Source organism: Ictidomys tridecemlineatus, chromosome 11 (assembly GCF_052094955.1).
Source record: "Ictidomys tridecemlineatus isolate mIctTri1 chromosome 11, mIctTri1.hap1, whole genome shotgun sequence".
NCBI lineage: Eukaryota > Metazoa > Chordata > Mammalia > Rodentia > Sciuridae > Ictidomys > Ictidomys tridecemlineatus.
Genome location: NC_135487.1, coordinates 61109383 through 61130144, shown reverse-complemented (window position 1 = coordinate 61130144; position 20762 = coordinate 61109383). Strand labels below are relative to the sequence as shown.

Below are 20762 nucleotides of genomic sequence, written 5' to 3'. Positions count from 1 at the left end.
GACTAATTTCATAGGCTTTGTAACTTGCCAGTTGTATTTTATTTATGCAGAGGATTTGGACATAATTTTAATTGCGTTTTCATTTTCGATGGTAGCATTAGTGTATTGGATTTAAAATTCTTTCATAGAGTAAACAAATTTCATTTGTTGTCTTCTATAAAAACAGGAAAATATTAAGTAAAATTAGGATTTCATGGCTTTTTCAATGCAGAAATTACTTCCATATTGAATTATTTAAATAAACCTTCTTAGTGAATGACCATGGAAAGAGAAAATGGAAAAAGGATATCCTTTTAGGAAGGTCTCTTGAAAGGCCTCAAACTATTAATTAAAATTTTTTAAATTCCTTTTTATTTAAAAAGGAATACTAGGATGACTTTAAGAAAGAGAACTGACTTTCAAGAGAAAAATTATTAAGTTTCCTTGGGATGGCAGCCACATGTAACTTGAAATTAGCATTTGCAGTTTTCTCTGTCTGAATTATACTATAAGCATGGATCAGAAAGTATGGGTGACCTTAGGTGGCAGTCTCAGGAAAGCATCAGTTCTGTGAGACTAAGAGACATCTTGAAAAGGGGAAAATGTTCCTCTTGGAATGTAAGTGATGAAGGGAAAGAAGAAAACAACTGAAGATAAGGACTTTATGGAAATAAACTAGTATTTAAACAATACAAATTCTGTTCCACTGCCACCACACAAAATAGTACCATTTATTAAAGAAACTACACTTCAGCACAGCCACAGAAGAGGGTGCTGTTGAACTGAGAAACCAAATAAGCCAGCTTCTCTCCTTTTTTCCCCATTTCAAGATAAATTGCCTTTACTAATCCTGAAAGAGCCAATGTATATAATCCTCAACAGGAAAAGAAATCAGCATCTATATGAAGTTATTGTAAGAGTAAAATAGGAAATTAAGATCAAGTCTAGTTTGTAAGTTATATGTATACACAGATACAAAGAATGAAAACAAAAATAAACATGTCAAAGAAAAACTACAAAACAAAGGAAAACTGAAACGCAATACTTGAACACGAATTGCAATAAATAAGTGATTGCAATATAAAAGGGCACTATGAATCAGATATTTTAAAAAATCACAGCTGAAGTAGACAAACAGGAGCTTTATCAACTCTGTGAATTGACAAAAATCATCTTAGAAGTGAAAACTAAATTACAAGATACCCAAGGGAAGATAGATATTACCCAAAGTTCAGTAAAGGACATAGAGAATAGAAATGAAATAGTCAAGAAAGTGACACTGAAATAAGAGAGATAAAAAGAATTAGAGATAAAATGATAGAGAAGCTCTATTATATTTAGTTCCATGCTTGAACTATAAAAACAAATGAAAAATAAACAGAAGTAGTACTTAAAATTTTAATAAAAAACTTTTTAGAAGTAGAATACTGAATTTCTATATTGAAAGGATGCCTGTTTCCTGTGCATCTGGGAGAATTGATTTAGAATAAACCAACTCAAAATATCTGAATATTAGACCTAAAATAAAAAGGGAGAAAAAGTCCATCTGAGCCTACAAGTAAAAAAAATAGCAAGTAACATAAAAAGGGTAAAAATTAAAAACACATTAAAAGTTAAAATAAATGGAAAGAATATCAAGCTGGCATTGTACCTCTTGACCACAACACATAAAGCAAGAAAACAACAGACCAACATTTTCATGACATTCAAAATGAACAGTCATTTTAGTTGATTATGAAGCATTAAGTAAAAAAAGTCATGTGTTCATAGTGATACTCAAGATCACTATGAATTACATATGAGTGATTTTGAAAAAATGCAGTTAGGAAGAAAATTTTCAAATGTATCCTTTGTTGTTCAGTATTTGAAATATTTAGATGTGAACTGTCATGATATCTGAAACTTACTTTCAAGAGATTTAGCAAAATACACACACACACACACACACACACGTGTCTAACAGTTTTTTGACATTTAAAACAAATTGCCAAATTTCAAATACTTTCGTGTAACTAAAGAAATATCTTTTATAGTAAAAGGAAATATGTTGTGAGTAAAACGTATTTATCTTCTACGTTGTTATTTTAGATTTTTGCAGTAGTCAATGAAGAGTGACTTTTTCATATTTCTCTGTATTTTTAGAATTATTTTTAGTGATCTAGTACCTCTTTCAGCAGTTACTGAAACTGCTGGTACTTTCTCAGGAGTTAGGATAGTGGCATTGTATTCTTGCCACTCAAGAGCACAGTAAAAAAGAAAGCAACAAAAAACAATGTCAGTTTTACTTAAGAATTCCTTGGTTGAGGAAGGAAAAATTTTAATAAATGATTTGTCTTTTTATTCCTGAATTATAGTATTTACATATTTTTGATAAATGTCTTTTCAGATAGATAATTTGTAAAAAATTTTCTCCCACTTGATAGATGTTTTCACTTTCTTGATTGTGTTCTTGAAACACAAAGTTTTTTGAATTTGATGGTGTCCAATTATTATTTTTTTCTTTTTTTGCCTTCATTTGTTTTTTGTACACAAAAACATGGATAGACTTTTGAAATGTACATTGTGGAATGTTTTAGAGCAATGTTTTGGTTTGTTTTTGGTTTTGTTTTCGTTTGTGAGTGACTATATATATATCTGTGATAAAACATACTATATGGATTTGCTAGGATGGCCATAATAAAGTATCACAGACTGGGTGGTGTAAACAACAAATGTATTTCCTGAAGCCTGGAAGCTAGATGTGTCTGCAGAATTGATTTCTTCTAGGGTCCCTCTTCTTTGCTTGATGGCTGTTTTCCTTTCTGCTGTCTTCACATGGCCTTTATTCTCTCAGTGTGTCCTAATTTTTTCTTATAAGGACACTTTGTGATATTTGACTAGGGCTAACCCCAAAGACCCCATTTAACCTTAATTATCTCTTTGAAGACACAGTCTATTAATGTAGTTATATCCTGAGTTACTGGAGGTAAGTGCTTTAAAATGTGCTTCTGGAATACAGGAAGAGGGACGTAATTCAACTTGTAATAGATAAATAACATAAAATTTAATTTGTTTAGTTTATTTTTACCATTTGAAGTACACAGTCCACAGGTATTAAGTATATTTACATTATCATGTATTGTCACTATCCATCTCTACAATTTTTTTCATATTGCAAACTAAAATTCTAATTATGAAACAATAACTGCCCATTGTCCCCTCCTCCTAGCCCCTGACAACTTTCTTTCTACCTTCTTCTTCTGTAAAACATAATGTTTTGAGACAGTTTATTTTTCATAATTTGTAAGAATTTTCAAAGTTTCTCGAAATTGTTACGTTTTTATGCTAATCCTAATCTATACACAAACTTTCACCTAGATAAAATACACTTGAATTTCTTTAATCCTGTCTAAAACTTTGTCTTTATTTGTATATCTGCCCTTTTTCTTGGGAGAGATGCCAAAGTTACCAGATTGCTTTACTGTAGCCATTGAAATTTGGGGCCAGTCTATATTTTTCAAGAAAACTCAAAAGTTTAAGTTTTTAAATTCTAATTTTAATTTGATAAGTTGATGTATAATTCACAGAAAAAAATAGAAAGGAAATTTAAATATGTGAAGTTCTCATCTTGAAATCTAGTGTTTGCTATTTCTAAAAAGTTCAATAACTTTTTAAAAAAACTTTAATCAGAAGGTTTTAAAAAAACTTTAATAGGAAGGTTTTCTAACATTCTTATTCCTGTTCTTTACTATTTTATATTGTATTAGATTTGTATTATGTCAATTTGCAACTAATTTTAAATGTATATATTTAAAGGAAATATTTTTCATATAAAATGAACAATTAGGGCTGGGGTTATAGCTCAGTGGTAGAGTGCCTGCCTCTCATGCGTGAGGCACTGAGTTAGATCTTCAGCACCACATAAAATAAATAAATTAAATAAAGATATTGTGTCCATCTACAGCTAAAAAAATTGAATAATTATGAACAACCAATTGTTTTTATTTCATTTTATTCATATATTCATTCAACAAACATTGAGTATTATATGGTGAACACTAGATATACAAAGAAGAAAAAGCATGATTTTTCTCTTTAAGGAGATAAAAATAGTATACCTAGACTATTAAAAGCAAACAAAGAAAAGAATTGGTGGTTGGTCCTAACAGATGTAATAGTGTGGGAAAAGTAAGAGTTCTGGAGATGGAAGGCCTACTCCGGGGTGGAGAGTAGTTGGATATGGCCAAAACAATAGACCGGTAGATAGAGAAGGTGTTGCTAAAGACAAGGCTTGCAAGAGATTGGAGCCAGGTTTTGAAGGTCTTTAAATGCTGAGAAAAACTACCTCCTATGAACAGAGGGTTCTTCAATATTTTTAGGACTCGGAGTGAAAGATAGGAACTGAGAATTTTAGGTGAAATTAGCTAATTTTATAATAATTGCAGTTCGAATACATTTTTGGACATGACCTTTAAAATTTTTCATTGGGTAGTTTTCAAAAATTATTGGTACATACTGATTATTTCAAAAACTTATGTTAAATATGTGTATTGTAATATATTTCACTAGTGGCATATTTAAATATTTTCCATATTTAAAAATAGTTTTTGCTTTAGATTTGTGTTTTTTATTTCTTTTGTTCTAGCTATACGGAAGACAGGATGGATGAAGATCTAATGGAACCTTTGAAATATGCTGAACAACTTCCTGTAGCTGAAATAATACACCAGGTTTGCTTTTCATTTTATTCTTTTGAAAGAAACAAGATTTTTAATCTCTGAAAAATAATTGCTTTTGTTAGTTTTCCCCCAGAATCATTGTGCTATAGCTGAAAGGCATTCCAGGCCATCTATCCCTACTTTGGCTGCACTTATTACAGTTAAGTCTCATTCAAAGCACAATATTAAAAGGCTACTTACTGTGCAACACTAGAATTCTTACTTATGTGAAATACAAGGTAATTGGAATTATCTTTTGTATATTGCTTAATAACAAAACTTAATTTCAGAAAACTTTAATTTTGAACCATTATGTATAGTACTTGTTAGTGAGAAGGAGAAAGACCTGAAAAAAATATCATTTTTTGGAGTAGCTAAAAAGAGAAAACAATCTTGCCCTACTTCTTCCACCCTCCTCCATTATCAACCCTTGTAAAGTATAATTCTAAATGTCATGTGGGCAATTTGTTCATTTCCAATTATAATGACTCTCTCATCCCTTCTACATAATGATAATTTTAGAAAAGGCAGTGTTGTAAGTATTTAAGCTTAGACTTTGTACTATAATTTTGGCAGCATATAACCTCTGACCTGCTGGGCCAGAATCTAATACTTCTAAGTGTTCTGTTGACTAGCATTATAGCCTTTACACCTAGAAGATTTTTTAGACCCTTACAGATGATAGAAAATATTAAAAGCCCTATTACATGTTAGAATTTCTTAGAATTTTATGAGTATTAGTTATTATTGTGAGTCTTTTTATATGTCTTTTTCATTCAAAAGAAATTTTATTTAGCTGATATGGGTTGATTAGAAATGGCAGTTTGAGTTTACTAAAAGAAACAGGGACTTTTACTTTCAAATGTTGGCTATATAGATCTTTTCACCCGTATAAAAATTTAGTATTAAAATTCTGTGAGAAATTATTTTAAAAAAATGGTCAGATATTTGCCCCTTTGGGGAGCTCATCTGTGCTTGGTAATCAGGTCCAGTTTATATGTCAGGAATTCCCCAGTGTTGTCAGAGCTTAAATGACCTAACAGTCTGCAAATGTCACATTTAAAATTCTGTCTTCATGCCTGACTCTCAGCATAAATGAATTAAACAACAGAGCAGGCAGCAAGTCAATATGTTCTTAACAGTAAGAGTGAGCAGTGAAACAGTTTGTGGTTTGTTCAGAATAGGTAAATAGAATCTGCCTAGAACAGTTCACCTAGAATAAAATCTGAAGAGGAAATAAGAATTAACCTTTAAGATGGTTGACCAGTTGAAATGTCAGTAATATTTTTATAGCATGAATGAACCAATAAACTAACCTGGTTTATGTAACATCTGTGTTTTATAGTCATACACTGTGTGAATTCAAAGATGAAGTCTATTGAGCCTGGTGAAAATTTTAGTTTTTTTTTTTTCAGTATAAAAGGCTGTTAATTTTAAGACTGAAGTATAAACATTATAATTAAAATTACGTAGTACTGAATTTTATAAAATTTCAATCTTTAAGAAATCTTGCATGGGTAGGAATTTTTAAATTCAATTTTTATTTTTATTGAACAAAATTTTTTTCTCAAGGAGTAGTCAGAAAAGGTCATTGTTAATATCAGATTCTCCATTTATTCCTGTTGTTATTTCCCTTTTTTGACTGTACTATAACTTAGGGACTGTTGCCAATGAGTTGTTCAAGTGGTCTTTAAGAAATATATGAGTTATGGACTAGAGACATGGCTTAGTGGTAGAGTGATTGCCTAGCATGGAGGAGACACTGGGTTTGGTCCCCAGTACTACAAGCAAACAAACAAAAGAAATATATGAGTTATGTTGCCAAAGTTGATTTATAAGGTATTATAAAAGTATCTTTTCCCTAAGAAAATAATATGATAATTAGGTTTAGTTAATTACACAAAACTTTTCAATCTATAATGTATTTAGATTACATTAATCTATAATGTATCTAAATATTAAGTAATTACAATTAAATTTAGCATTATTGTTGTATATAACTAGCCTCCACCCGTATCTGTTTGTATGAAAAATAATCTTGCATCATACTTTACCTGTTTTAGAGCATAGATTATTTCTATTTGATATAAAGTTGTTTGCATGCTGTACACATCCTGTTTGATTATCTTTCTGGACATTCTTTTTTTTAAATATTTTAGTGGAATATGGACACAATATCTTTATTTTTATGTGGTGCTGAGGATCGAACCCAGTGCCTTACAGATGCTAGGCAAACGCTCTTCCACTGAGCCACAACCCCAGCCCTTTCTGGACATTCTTGACTGATTGATATTCCTTTGAGCATCTTGTATTATGCCATCTATACATGAATTTGAATGTTTGGATATGTACTTTGAAAACCAGGGCAGGCTCTCTTTTTCTCTTCTCTATTACCCAGGCATTAGAAGCCCGGGACTCTCACTGATAGCACCATTTAGAAGCTGCAGAAGAAATGGAGGATTCCAAGAGAGAAGACAGGGACAGTGTCTATATTAGGAGGAGCAACTTGAGAAATAAAAGAGAGGAATGAGTCTTAGTCTTTGACTAATTCATTTCTTGTATATGATACTTAAACTGTTCCACAATCAGGAGCAAGTTTGGATTCTCGTTATTTACTAGTTGGTATTGCCAAATTATTTACCATTTTTTTAGTGGTCCTACTAAATATGATTGATTGTACATCCGAGTAACCCAAAAGATTCAAGTTACAAACAATAAAACTAATAAGAGAAACTGGTGAGGTAGCAGGATAGAAGTTAAATAAAATTGACAGCTTCTTTGTATTTACAGTAAACACACAGAAATGGAAATAGGAAAAATGTTGAGCTACAGCAATGCAAAGAATATTAAATAATTACAATTAAATTTAACAAGTAAACCATATGACCTATAGTAGGAACCATGGAAATGGACCAGGTTCTTGACAACTACTCAGTGGTGGTGAGGGAAAAACAATGTCATAAAAGCATTTGTTCCCTCAAATTAACAATTTTAATTATAATGGAAACAAGTTTTCTTTTAACATTAAGAAAAAACAACCACATGATTTATGTGTAAGAATAAATGTCCAAGAATAATCAAATAAAGTATGTAAAAGGGAGAAGGGACTTGCTTAACTAAACATCAAAATATTTTCTGAAAACAAATATCATTAGGTAAATGTGGTATAGATAAGGAATAGACAAATGGATCAATGGAACATAATGGAGGAGTAGATTTGAAGATTTCTTGGTTCTGATTCACAGTAAGAAATATATTTTACATGCACGCATCTTGGCCCTTGATGTGGATGTGTACATGTGTTAAAACAAAAGTTTCATGACCCATTTACCCTCATTACATATAATATACTCTGGTATTTTCTTTTCCTGTTCCATTTTGTATTTTTTAAAATGCCAAATAAAGCCCACAAAATTGATGTTGTAAGTAACAAATGGTCTCAAAAGATATATGACTCAAAAGACACTATAGAATCCAGAACAAAATTTATTATATTTGAAAATTTAATATATGATAAAAATAGTATTTTATCTCAGCAGGAAAATAGCTAAAATTCTATTTCATACCATAATGTATACAAGATAAATTTTATTTATTAAAGACTTATTCTAAAATAAAAAAATTAAAATCTTAGAAGAACATTTAGGCCACTGCTTGAATAATGTGGAAGTAGGAAAGGATTTCTTCAAAAAAATTTTTTATAGTTGTAAATGGATAGCATGTCTTTATTTTATTTATTTTTTTATGTGGTGCTGAGGATCAAACCCAGTGCCTCACATGTGCTAAAGGCAAGTGTTCTGCCACTGAGCCACAACCCCAACCTAGGAAAACATTTCTGAATGAACACAAAAAACCCAGAAGATGGATTTAATACCATAAAAGTGGAATATTTTAAAGGATTCAAGGAACCATTAAGTTAAAAGACAAATGTTAGGATCAAGACTGACATGTTTACAGGGCAGAAAATAGCAAATTGATTAATATCTATAAGATACAAAGAACTCTTAAAAGTTTAGAAAGATACTAAATTTTTAAAAAGTTTCATTGAAAGAAAAGATGGTAAACAATTTAAAGAAAACCAAAATGATCAGTGAATAAAAGAAGAGCCTTAAACTCAATAAGGAAGTACATATTACAAATCCACTGTAATTATGTAATGCCTATCAAACTGGCAAAATTAGTTATACTTTGGAATTTATTTGGGCATTTTATCAAATGGTTAAATAGTTATCATGTAACCAAGTGATTATAACATAGATATATACCCAAGAAATATAAAAAGTCTATATGTGACCATATAAAAACAAACAAACATTGCAGCATCCTTTTTTGGGGGATGGTACTAGGGATTGAACTTGGGGGTCATTCAGCCTCTGAGCCACATCTCCAGCCATATTTTGTATTTTATTTAGAGACAGGGTCTCGCTTAGTTGCTTAGTGCCTTGCTTTTGCTGAGGCTGGCTTTGAACTTGTGATCCCCCTGTTTCAGCCACCAAGCCACTGGTGTTACAGGCATGTGCCACTGAGCCTGGCTGAAGCAGCATCATTTTTATTAATTGAAAAAAATGATTTCTGAATGAACACAAAAAAACCAGAAGATGGATTTAATGCCATAAAAGTAGAGTATTTTAAAGGATTCAAGGAGCCATCAAGTAAAAGACAAATGTTAGGATCAAGAAATAACCTAAATGTTCATCACCTGCTAAGTAGATACATAAAATATATCCGTACAGCAGAATATTATTCAGTAATAAAAGGATGTAAAGTAGTAACATGCCTAGATGAATCTTATAACTTATTAAGTGAAAGAAGTCAAATACAAAACCCCCCCATTTATATGGTTCCATTTATATACAATGTCTAGAATAGCCAAATCTATAGAGTCTGAAGGTAGATGAATGATTGGTTAGCTCTGGGATGAGGTGGGGGAATGAGTACTCCCTGCTAATAGCTCAGGGTTTCTTTTTTGGAATGATAAAAATGTTCCAAACTTACTAGTAATTATTGCATATCTTTGAGGTATATTCTAAATCCACTTGATTGTACATTTTAAAAGGGTGAATTTTTTGATATGTCATTGTGTCTCAAAGATATTTTATACACTAAAATCAACTATTACTCACAGAGGTGCTTACCCTATTGTACCCTATTGTTTAATAGGTGAACTTTTCCTGTCTTTCTAAAAGTCCATCTGGCAATATCTCTTTACATTTTATATACATTACATTCTTTTTAAAAAATATTTATTTTTTAATTGTAGTTGGATACAATACCTTTATTTTATTTATTTATTTTTATGTGGTGCTGAGGATCGAACCCAGGGCCTTGCACATGCTAGGCGAGTGCTCTACTGCTGAGCCACAACCCCAGCCCCTACATTATACTCTTGAACACAGTAGTTCTACTCATGAGAATCCAGTCCATACTTCTCATATATAAATAAAAGAACTAGGGCTGGGGATGTGGCTCAAGCGGTAGCACGCTCGCCTGGCATGCATGCGGCCCGGGTTCGATCCTCAGCACCACATACCAACAAAGATGTTGTGTCCACCGAGAACTAAACAATAAAACATTAAAAATTCTCTCTCTCTCTCTCTCTCTCTCTCTCTCCTCTCTCACTCTCTCTTTAAAAAAAATAAATAAATAAATAAAATAAATAAATAAAAGAACTAATTATATAAGAATCTCAGAACACTGATACACATACACACACACACACGCGCGCGCGCGCGCGTGCACACACGGACACTAGCCTCACTATGACTACAACAAACTAGAAACAACGAATGCCTCTCAACATAATTGATAGTAGTGCATATGATTTTCAGAAGCTGTAATTCAGTAGAACAAATACATGTTTTTCTTTTGATAATTGGATTTATTTTCTTACCAGCTAACACTCTCCCATCTTCGTGTTTCAGCCACATGCAGAAATTGAATTAAGTCCCTTCTAAATAAATTCATGCTGAGAGTTTGCTCTTCTTCTTCCTAGGATGATGGAATCAGAACTTAGGTAATAGGGTCTAGTTGACATGGACTCATGGCACAAAGAGATTCAGTGTTCCTCCACTGAAATATAGACTCTTATATTATGGTTTTTGGATTGGCATTTATCTCTTCAGATAACCACTGAGAAAGCATGAACAACACATTAATATTCAACATATCACTTTTCTGTACATGGTTGCATAACTCTGGTAAAGTTAAAGCAAGAAACCAGAGTAACAGGAGAGAAAAACTCTTTGCTATCACTCTTTCTCGGACTTTTCTGTCTTCTGATTTTCTCACTTTTCTTTTTCTCCTTTGCCCCATATTTCCTTCTATTTCAATATTGTAAGTCGATGTGATATGAATCCTTCCCAAGTGTTTGGTGAATTTTATTTTTTTGTTGTTAAAAAATTAATTAGATGGAGTGTCTTATCTATAGTACACTTTTAATAAGTATGGTGATCATTGATGTTGAATGTAGGTTTCTTTCAGACTGACAGAGTTAAGGGATCTCTAACAGTCACCAAAGTGCTTGTCAACAGACCTGCTATATAAATAAACTTAGATTTCTTTCATACCCAACAATGGTAGTATTTATTAAACATTTCTGAGAAGGTATGCAAATTGTAGCATTCATTATATTAACAATTTAGGCAGTCTAGTGGTTCTGCAGAAAAATATAAAGGTGCAAATCATAGGAAGTGTAAATTGCTATTATTGATGTAAGGGGCCTTACCATATATAAAAGTACAACTAATCCTTTTAAGAGTTTATTAAGCTTATTAGAACTGAGAATGTTATGAACAAACAGCATACAAAGAAAGTGGTTTGGTAAACCTCGCATGCTTATGTTGATAATTTCTCTTTAAAGGTGATTATTTTTTTCTTGAAATTTGTTCACTAGGAAGGAACATGTAGTACTATGTTGAAACAGATACAGAGAGAAGCAGATGATTTTTCCATATAAGTAAACTTTATATATACTCTGTGAATATTAATTTGAAAATTAAACCACTTTTAAAATAGCTTAAATTTTGAATTCAGATTTAAAACTGTTGAATATAATATGGAATTTTTATGAAAAGTTGATATTTTGGTTTTTTTTGTAACAGAATCACTTGCTGATGGGTCAAATGTTTTGTGCAATTAATAGATTTATTTCAATTAATTTGTAAGCATAAAAAAAATTGATTAGGGGCTGAGGTTGTGGCTTAACGGCAGAGTGCTTGCCAGGCACATGTGAGGCACTGGGTTCAATCCTCAGCATCACATAAAAGTAAATAAATAAAATAAAGGTAGTGTGTCCATCTACAACTTAAAAAAAAAATTTAGTACCAGGAAGAGTTGATTGAATTACAAACTAGTGATTTAAAAATAATAAAGACACAAAAAAGTCTTTTGAAATGAGAAATCTCTATGTAGTTAGTATACATTATATGCATATGTCTGTGGTTATGGTGAGATTATAATAAATTGCCAAGTCAATCTTAAAGCAGGAGACAGAACCTTTATTCACCAGCCAACAGTCTGGATCCACCAGCTGGCAGGCCAAAGGGCAGACTGTAAGTCTACACCCTTTGACCCCCTCCTGGGGTTTGAGTACACCTCTTATAGTTCAAAACCTTATTAATCATAAGTGGCTGTTGCTTTTATTCAAAATCATAAGCAAAGCATCATGAGATCTAAAATCATAAGCAGAAGGAGGAGTGGATCAAAACATCCCTAGTTGAATACAAGTTAAATAATGATTATTAACGTCTACACAGTCTCTGACAGGGTACATTGTCCAAGAAAAATGGGAACCAAAAAGAAAACAATTTTACATTGTATAAGAATTGCCATTTTGTGTTGCCAAACATGCTGTGCTAAACAACTGTTGATGGGTACAGAGATGGGATGTTCCCATGGAGAAGCATTTCTTATATGACATGAAGCCTCAGGGTAAAATGGAATCTGTTTTGCCATTGCCCATAGAGCTTGGCCTGTAACAGTAATATAAGTTTCAAATATAGATGTTGCTTAAACTTTACTTGGAGTAAAAAGGAAATATACAAAGAATTGAAAAAGTAATGAATGAATGAAAAAAATACACACACACATATAATTTAGCTATTATTATAATACTTTAGCCTTTTCTAGTTATGTATATCTTTTTATTTATTTTATTTTGAATCAGGAATCAATTTTGGTTGCCTCTGGCAGATACTAAATGTTTAGGTCAGTATCTTAGATATTGAAAGTGACACTAAAGTAAGAAATTTTGGTAGATCTTATGAGCAGATGAGAATAGATATATTACCTAGATGACCTAGAAACCCTAATATGTATATGGATTATGTAAATTGTGAAAGTGACATTACAGTTCAATGGTAGATTCAGTAAATGAAGCTGAGATAATTATTAACTCTTTGTAGGGAGAGGGATACTAGATTCTTGTTTCATAACACATGGGCAAAGTAAATTTTATTTGGATTATAGGTTAATAAAAAATGGAAAATATCAAAATAATTATAAAAGATTGCTGGCAAATATTTATGGGTAAGGACATTCTAAGCTTGAAAATAATGGCAAGAACTACAAAGGAAAATTATACATCCGACTTTGTAAAAACTTGTATATATCAAAATTAAAAAGGTAGATATCAAAATGAGCAAACATTTCCCACAAGTATTTAACATCTTTATATATATAGTGTATAAAGAACTTTTACTCATTGACCACACACACAAAAAAAGGCAGGTGGGGGAAGGAGTTAAGAACTTATAGAGACATGCCTTAAAAGACGGAATACAAAGCCAGCATGTGGTGCACACTTTAGTTCCAGTTACTTGAGAAGGTGAGGTGGGAGGATCTCCTGGCCCATGATTTTGAGATTAACCTGAGCAACATAGCATGATCCTTATGTTAAAAAAAAAAAAAATCAAAATACAAATTGCTAAGTGACTGATAAAAATGTGTTGATGTTCATTAATGACCTAAGAATTATTCATTTCAACCAGAAAATACCTTCAAAACTAAATAAACAATAACAAAAAACCTCTTAGATTAGCAAAGATATGAAAGGTAGTAGTTGTAATGATTAAATCATTGGTATGGCTGCAGGGGAGTGTAAATTGGTACAAACTGAGTATAATTTGGTAGTTTGTACCCAAATTTGTAAATTTGTTTGTAAGTTAGTTAAAACATTACAGATTGAACACACATTTATTCTTTTCCTTTCTAAGAACCTAAAATGAAAAATAAGATACAAAAAAAAAGTGTAAACTCCAAAAGACAAAGAAAAGAGAAATGAATTAGCAGATGAGAGAGGCAAAAAAATATGGAAGAAGAAAATAGTCAAAAATTGGTAACCAGTTTAGCAGAATAGAAAAACTGAGCTGTAACTTTCATCATAGGGGAGCCCTCTAAGAACAAGGCAGTTCATACTGCAGAACCCTAAAATGGTAGATACTAGGCATCTCAAAAGTTGGGTCTAAAATGGAACTCCTTTGTCCTTTTCCTATTTATCCCTCAGAACACTGTCTTCAGGCTTATATTCTGTTAGGCAGAAGATTAGAGAATTTTTCACTAAAGGTACTAGTCTAATATAAAATAATGTACAGGGCTGTGGTTCTAGCTCAGTGGTAGAGTGATTGCTTAGAAAGTACAAGGCCCTGGGTTCATCCCCCAGCACTTTAAAATATAAGGGGGGCAGAGAGGGAGGGTGGAGAAAAAGTACATTTGAAATTTACAGGACCTCAGTTTAATAGTCCCAGTCTGTTCATCCCACTCATAAACCCACTGTTTGGTTAATATTGCTAATGTATGAAGAGCTTATGATCTGTTTTTTTATTGCCTCTTAACTATGAAGATACAATCAAGGGTCATAAGACTTTTGTGGAATATATTCATTATGAAAGACAAAGATCCTATAAACAAATAGAAAAGAGAATTTAGCAAACATATATAATGCCAGGAACAGAAAACAACAACAACAATAGTAACAACTTAAGAAAGAAATGAGAAGATGTTTATGTCCCAGGATTCCTTACAAAAAGGAGTATTTAGGACACAAGCAAAACCTCAGCAGTTGAAAATCTGAGTAGAAATAACAATTTCAGTAGAAGGATTTGAAGGAGAAGTTAAGGGAAATCCTCGAAGGTAGAACAAAAGGACAAACAGAAGGAAAATTAGATATTTTTTTTTTGCTTGCTTTTTTTTGGGGGGGGGTGGTATTGGGGATCTAAGCTAGACCTCATACATGCTAGGCAAGCACTCTACCACTGAGCTGCATCCACAGCCCGAGAAAAAGATTTTTAAAATATAGGAATAACTGTTGGTACTCCATGGGTCTATTATATATCTATACCTCTTGTTAGTAGAGGTACTGAAAGCTTTTTATTCTGGGATCATCTTGTCAAAGATGTTTATATAAACTGGGCACATGCCAGTGGCACAGGTTTGTAATCCTAGCAGCTCAGGAGGCTGAGGCAGGGAGGATTCCAAGTTCAAAAACCAGCCTTAGCAATGTAGCAAGGCCTTAGTGCAACTTCGAGAGACCCTGTTTAAAAATTGAAAAATAAAAAGGGCTGGGGATGTTGCTCAGTGGTAAAGCACCTCTGGGTTCAATCCCTGGTACCAAATAAATAAGTAAATAAATAAATAAGATGTATAGTGAACAACCTTGGAAGACAGTAATAGTGACTCTCTTGGGTAAAGGGTAGGCTTGGTTGCTGTCCAGTAAAATAAATGGCTATCTCCAAAGGAAAGGTTGGACAGGTTTGTTACAGCTTCTTATAAATTTGTTAGTTACCTACACCTACAGTGTGCTTAATATTTAACCTGGGCCTACTACTCCACTGCCCTTATGGGACTTGGGGGGGTGGCAAAGGGTAACTGGTACAAACATGAAGTACATGCTACTGTGAGTAATAAACTTCTTTATTCTGCCTGTGTCCATGAAAATGTGTTAGGCCAATTTGTTAGCTTGGAAATGGGGCGAAATTTTGGACCCTTCACTGTTTCAGATAATACCAATGAGTCTAACATCTGACTAATAAAAGTACTAGAAAAGTAAGAAAGAGAAAATGGAGGGGAGAATATATTAAAGAAATAATACAAGAAAACTTTTCCAGAACCCAGTGGTTCATTGAGTACTCAAAACAATGAATAACAAATGTATTTTATACAAATTATCATAATTTTGGAAAAATTAAAACAGCAGAAATATTAAAAACTTATAAAATCTTTTAGTATGAAAAAATACCATAAGGGAATAAGAATCACAATCTCATCATATTTCTCATGATTAAATTTAAAGTAAGAAAGTAATGGAGTGATATCTTCAAAATTATATGAGGAAATAATTCCCAGCTTAAGATTCCATTAACTACCAAATTGTCCTGCAAATAAAATCACATAGGAAAGATATTCCAGGTCTTAGAATTCTTTTTTCTTTTTAAGAAACTACTGGAGATGTGATTCATTAAATGAAAGAGTAAACAAAAACCTGGGAATGTATTGTCCAGGGCACAAGAGATTGTTCCATCAAAGTGAGATGCTAATGAAATTTCCAGATTGATGGTAAAGGGAATTTGGGGTAACAGTTATGTAGAATTTAAATAGTACAGAGTACAAATTGGGATAAGACAATGGAGAGCACCCAAATGGGGTGTCTTGAATTCATGGAATGATGATAAATTATCTGATGTGTATAATTAGTTATCACTAAGTTAACTCTTATATTTAAATGTAAGAGTTAACTTAGTGATAACTACATAGAAAATTAAGCCACCAGGAGAATGAAGTAACTATTAACATCAGTAATAAAAGTTATATAATAAAATATATGTTATCAGATGTATTTTGTAGCTAACCTCAAATAATAGTTGCATAGTTATAAAAATGAAACTAATGATTTAATAAAAATTTGTGGTATAAATGCTTAGGGAAGAGTACACTTCTATAAAAGAACAAAGGCATGGTGTGAACTCAGTAAATACTAAGTACTGAATTAAACCTCTAGGAATCTCTCTGTTCTTGGTCCTGATGATTATAGTTTTCCTTTGTTACATTTAGCTTATCTTTACTTTCTAAACCTATTCCTAAATTAAGCAACACACACACACACACACACACACACACACACACACACACGTATACATGTAAATATATATACACATGATTAAAACCTCTTGATTAGAGATCTTTTGGTACAATATTTTTTGGGGGAGGGTCAAGGTGTGTAAGAAATTCAGTTCTGGGACTCAAAATATTGAAATAGTTTTATCTTCAGTAATTCCGATCTCTCCACTAAGACAAAGACTCTGCGCAAACAAAGCCACAAACTATATTTACTTAAAAAAACAAAAAACAAACCAAACTTCATTTCTTATGCCAGTGAATACTCTGCCTTGAGGGAGAACTGTTACTCCTTCTGCCCCTCATCTGTTTCTATCCATATTCCAAGGCCTTCTCTGGATCCCCTATTTTGATCACAGAACCTCTTACAAATCTTTCAATATTTTGACAATATTAGTAGATTACAAGATCTGTTTTTAAATGCATCTCTGTGCATAATGATGCTAGAGTGTAATCTTACTATTCTCTCTTATTCAGACAAACTGTATAAAAGGTTACTATAGAGCTAAATATCATTATGGATTTAGTTTTCTGTAGGCAAGTATTGGTTGTCTTCTGCTAGGTCCTTGCTTAAAATGTGGAAGATTATCTTACAGAGTCTTGTTTAATCTGTTCTTTATTTTAGTCCTAGAGATAATTTTTTTCCAGCATCACCAGTTTATATAATATCTTGGTACATCTGTTGTCTGCCATGGGGTCGTTCTTGGCATTTGGGTAGGATAGTTCCTTCAGTGTGCAGGATTGGTCTGTGTATTGCAGAGTGTTTGTCATCCTTGGTCTTTCCAAACACTGGTTGCAGTAGCACAGGTGCACTGCTTAGTCACCATGACTCCAAAAACAAACAAACCCAAACCCAAAACAACAACAACAACAACAACAACAACCAGAAACGTACATGTGCCCTCACCTTTTCTGGACTCCTCACCTGACACAAAACACAATACCACCTCAGGTTGAGGCTCACTGCAGTTTCTGCCCATAGAACCTTTTGTTTGTCTATTCCAGCCCCTTATTATTGTGACATTTCAAATTATTTATAATTGAAAGTCTCTTCTCACTTATCTACATCTGAAATGTTGTCTTGAATTCTGCAATTCTAGCTCCTGTCATAATATGGCATGGATTGGGGTAATTTTTCAGTTCTTTTATCCTTGTTTATGATTAGTCTTCATTTTGTTCTACTGTAGCCATTTTGACATTTTAGTGTTTTTTCTATTCTAGTAATGCCTACCCATTATAGCTAATCCTTACTAAATGTTTCCTGAAAAGTTTTATCAAATAGAAAGTCTCTAATACCTTTCTTAAAATATGTCTATTGAATGATTATTATCAGGAAACTCAACAAATGGTACTGAGTCCATTTACTCTCTTTGCCTAGGAATTGACTTAAATTACTTTAAAATCTTACAGAGCTTTCCCTTAACATAGCAACTTTAAAACTAAAGTGTAGTGAAAAACAATATACTGTTCATTTATTTTCATTCAAATTGTAAGGCAAGTAATGAAAATTAAACTACTTTGAGGCCATGTGCTAGTTTTTTAATATTGACTGTGATATATTTTTAAATTAATATGTTAACCCCAGCTTTCATATTATAACTTATGATATCACTTCCAAAATGTCACTTCTCGAGGAATAAATGAAACCATGAAACTGTTTGGAAATAGTGATCAAACATTTCAATAATGATATTTCATTAACTTTATGTAAATTTGAAATGTTTGATCCATCTATAACTGTGTCATCATATAACTTTCTGATATATTGTTTTATATTAAAAATGAAAAATGGGAGCCTGACTAGTTACACATTTTCTAAAAATAAAAAATAGATTCCTGCCATTTTTACAAAATTTGTGAAGATTTTAAAAAGGAGAATAGTGATATTAATGAGGAGGCAATGAGGTGGATATATTCACACCTTTTCTCCCTCCCTACCTCCTTTCTTTACTTCTCTTTCTCCCTTCCTCCTTCTTCCTTTATTTTTTGCACATGGATTGGTTTTAGTTGCTATTCATCCTGTTCCTTAAATATCTCTTAAATGTACCTCCTCCTTTCCATGCCATTCTGACTGATGTGAGATGAAATCTCAGTGTAGTTTTGATTTGCATTTCTGTAATTGCTGATGATTTTGATTTTTTCATATATTTGTTGGCCATTTGTTCATCTTCTTTTGAGAAGTGTCTTTAATTCTTTGGCCAATTTATTAATTGGGTGATTTTATTTTATTTTTTTGGTGTTAGGTTTTTTGAGTTCTTTATATATTCTAGATATATAAAGTTTGAAATGTTTGATCCATATATAAATGTGTCATCACATCACTTTCTGATATATTGTTTTTTTAATAAAACATCTTCAATTTTGTTAATTTAGGTTTTCTCTCTTTTGGTTAGTTTGGCTGATGGTTCATCTATCTTATTCATCTTTTCAAAGAACCAATTCTTTTTTTATTGTTTCTTTGTATTTTTTATTGTTATTTTAACTGATTTTTAGGCCTGATGTTAATTTTTTTTCTTCTACTGATTTTGGAATTGTTTTGTTCTTCTTTTTCAAGGCCCTTGAGATGCATCATTAAGTTGTTTATGTAGTCATTCATATAGCTATAAACTTTCCTCTTAGATCTGCCTTGATAGTGTCCCAGAGGTTCTGGCATGTTGTATCACTATTTTTATTTGAGTCTAAGAATTTTTAAATTTCTCCCTTGATTTCTTCTATCACCCACTTCATCATCAAAATTGTATTGTTCAATCTCCATGTGTTTATATAGTTTCTGTAGTGTTTTGTCATGTTGATTACTAATTTCATTCAATTATTATCTGAAAAGATGCAAGGAATTATATTCTTTTTTCTTTTTTTGTAATTTGCTAAGAGTTGCTTTGTGGACAAGTGAAAGTTCCATGAGCCACCGAGAAGAAAGTGAATTCAGCTGTTGTTGGATGGAATATTCTGTAAATGTCTGTTAAAGGTCTTCCATCTTAAAGTGGTGAGGCCAAAATTTGAATATAGGTTAGTTTCACTCTAAAGTCAATATTGTTGAATACTACGCTGCATTCCTTTCTTTTGGACACTAAAATTTCATTCTTTGTCCTCAGAAAATGTGATTGAAGTGTCAACAGGTGTAATATATGTTTTAGTTAATTAAACCATATTTTGAAAGAACTAAATATCAACAGATTCAGTTCAGTGTGTTTCAGCAGATAAGTTCCTTTATTTGAAAACAGACCTAAGGAGAATCACCCTCTCAGAATTCTAGTTTTAATTTCTTTCTTTACCTCAGTTGCACTTGACTTCTTAAGGAGGTTTGAGACAAGTAGAAATCTGAAGAGTCATGGATACAAAAAGTGATGGAGAAGGTTGCTAAAGAATAATAACTTTGCTTATTTAAAATTTTACCTGTATGGGGATGGGGTTGTTAAGTATGGGAGGAATAGATGAAATTAGATAGGTCAAAGAGGAGGGAGGGGCCATGGGGGTAGGAAAGACAGTGGAATGAGATGGACATCATTACCCTACGTACATGTATGAAAACATGAATGGTGTGAATCTACTTTGTGTACAACCTGAGACATAAAAAATTGTGCTCTATTTGTATGATATGAATTGAATTGCGTTCTGCTATTATATATAACAAATTAGAATAAGTAAAATAAAAAATATTTTAAAAAACAGAAAAAAGAAAGAAAAAATAACATCAAATTAAAAGAAAATTTACCTGCAAATTATTTACTTGAAAGAAACACTTTGGTTATGTGATTACTTATTCTAAACAGGTCAGTGACCTTAAGGATATAAGACATCTGTGAACTATGCAAGTAAGCTAGCCACCATTTATAACATGATTTTCAAGAACACTATTATCTGATTTTTATAAAACATAATAAAATAAATGTTTAGACTATAACTTATTCACCAAAGATTGCCTGTACTAATTTTTTTATCTGTTCTCCATTACTGTGGACAGCCTAGTAGATAAAGGGA

General features: G+C 32.1%; 1 protein-coding gene across 2 annotated transcripts in view; it reads left to right on the top strand.

Moving 5' to 3' along the window:
• Pigk (phosphatidylinositol glycan anchor biosynthesis class K) overlaps nucleotides 1–20762 on the top strand; it is a 137395-nt gene that overhangs the window by 94292 nt on the left and 22341 nt on the right. For both annotated transcript variants that reach the window (XM_078026543.1, XM_005330689.5), the window contains exon 10: nucleotides 4604–4688. In XM_078026543.1, the coding sequence (XP_077882669.1) occupies nucleotides 4604–4688 (85 nt within the window). The remainder of the gene's footprint in view (nucleotides 1–4603; nucleotides 4689–20762) is intronic.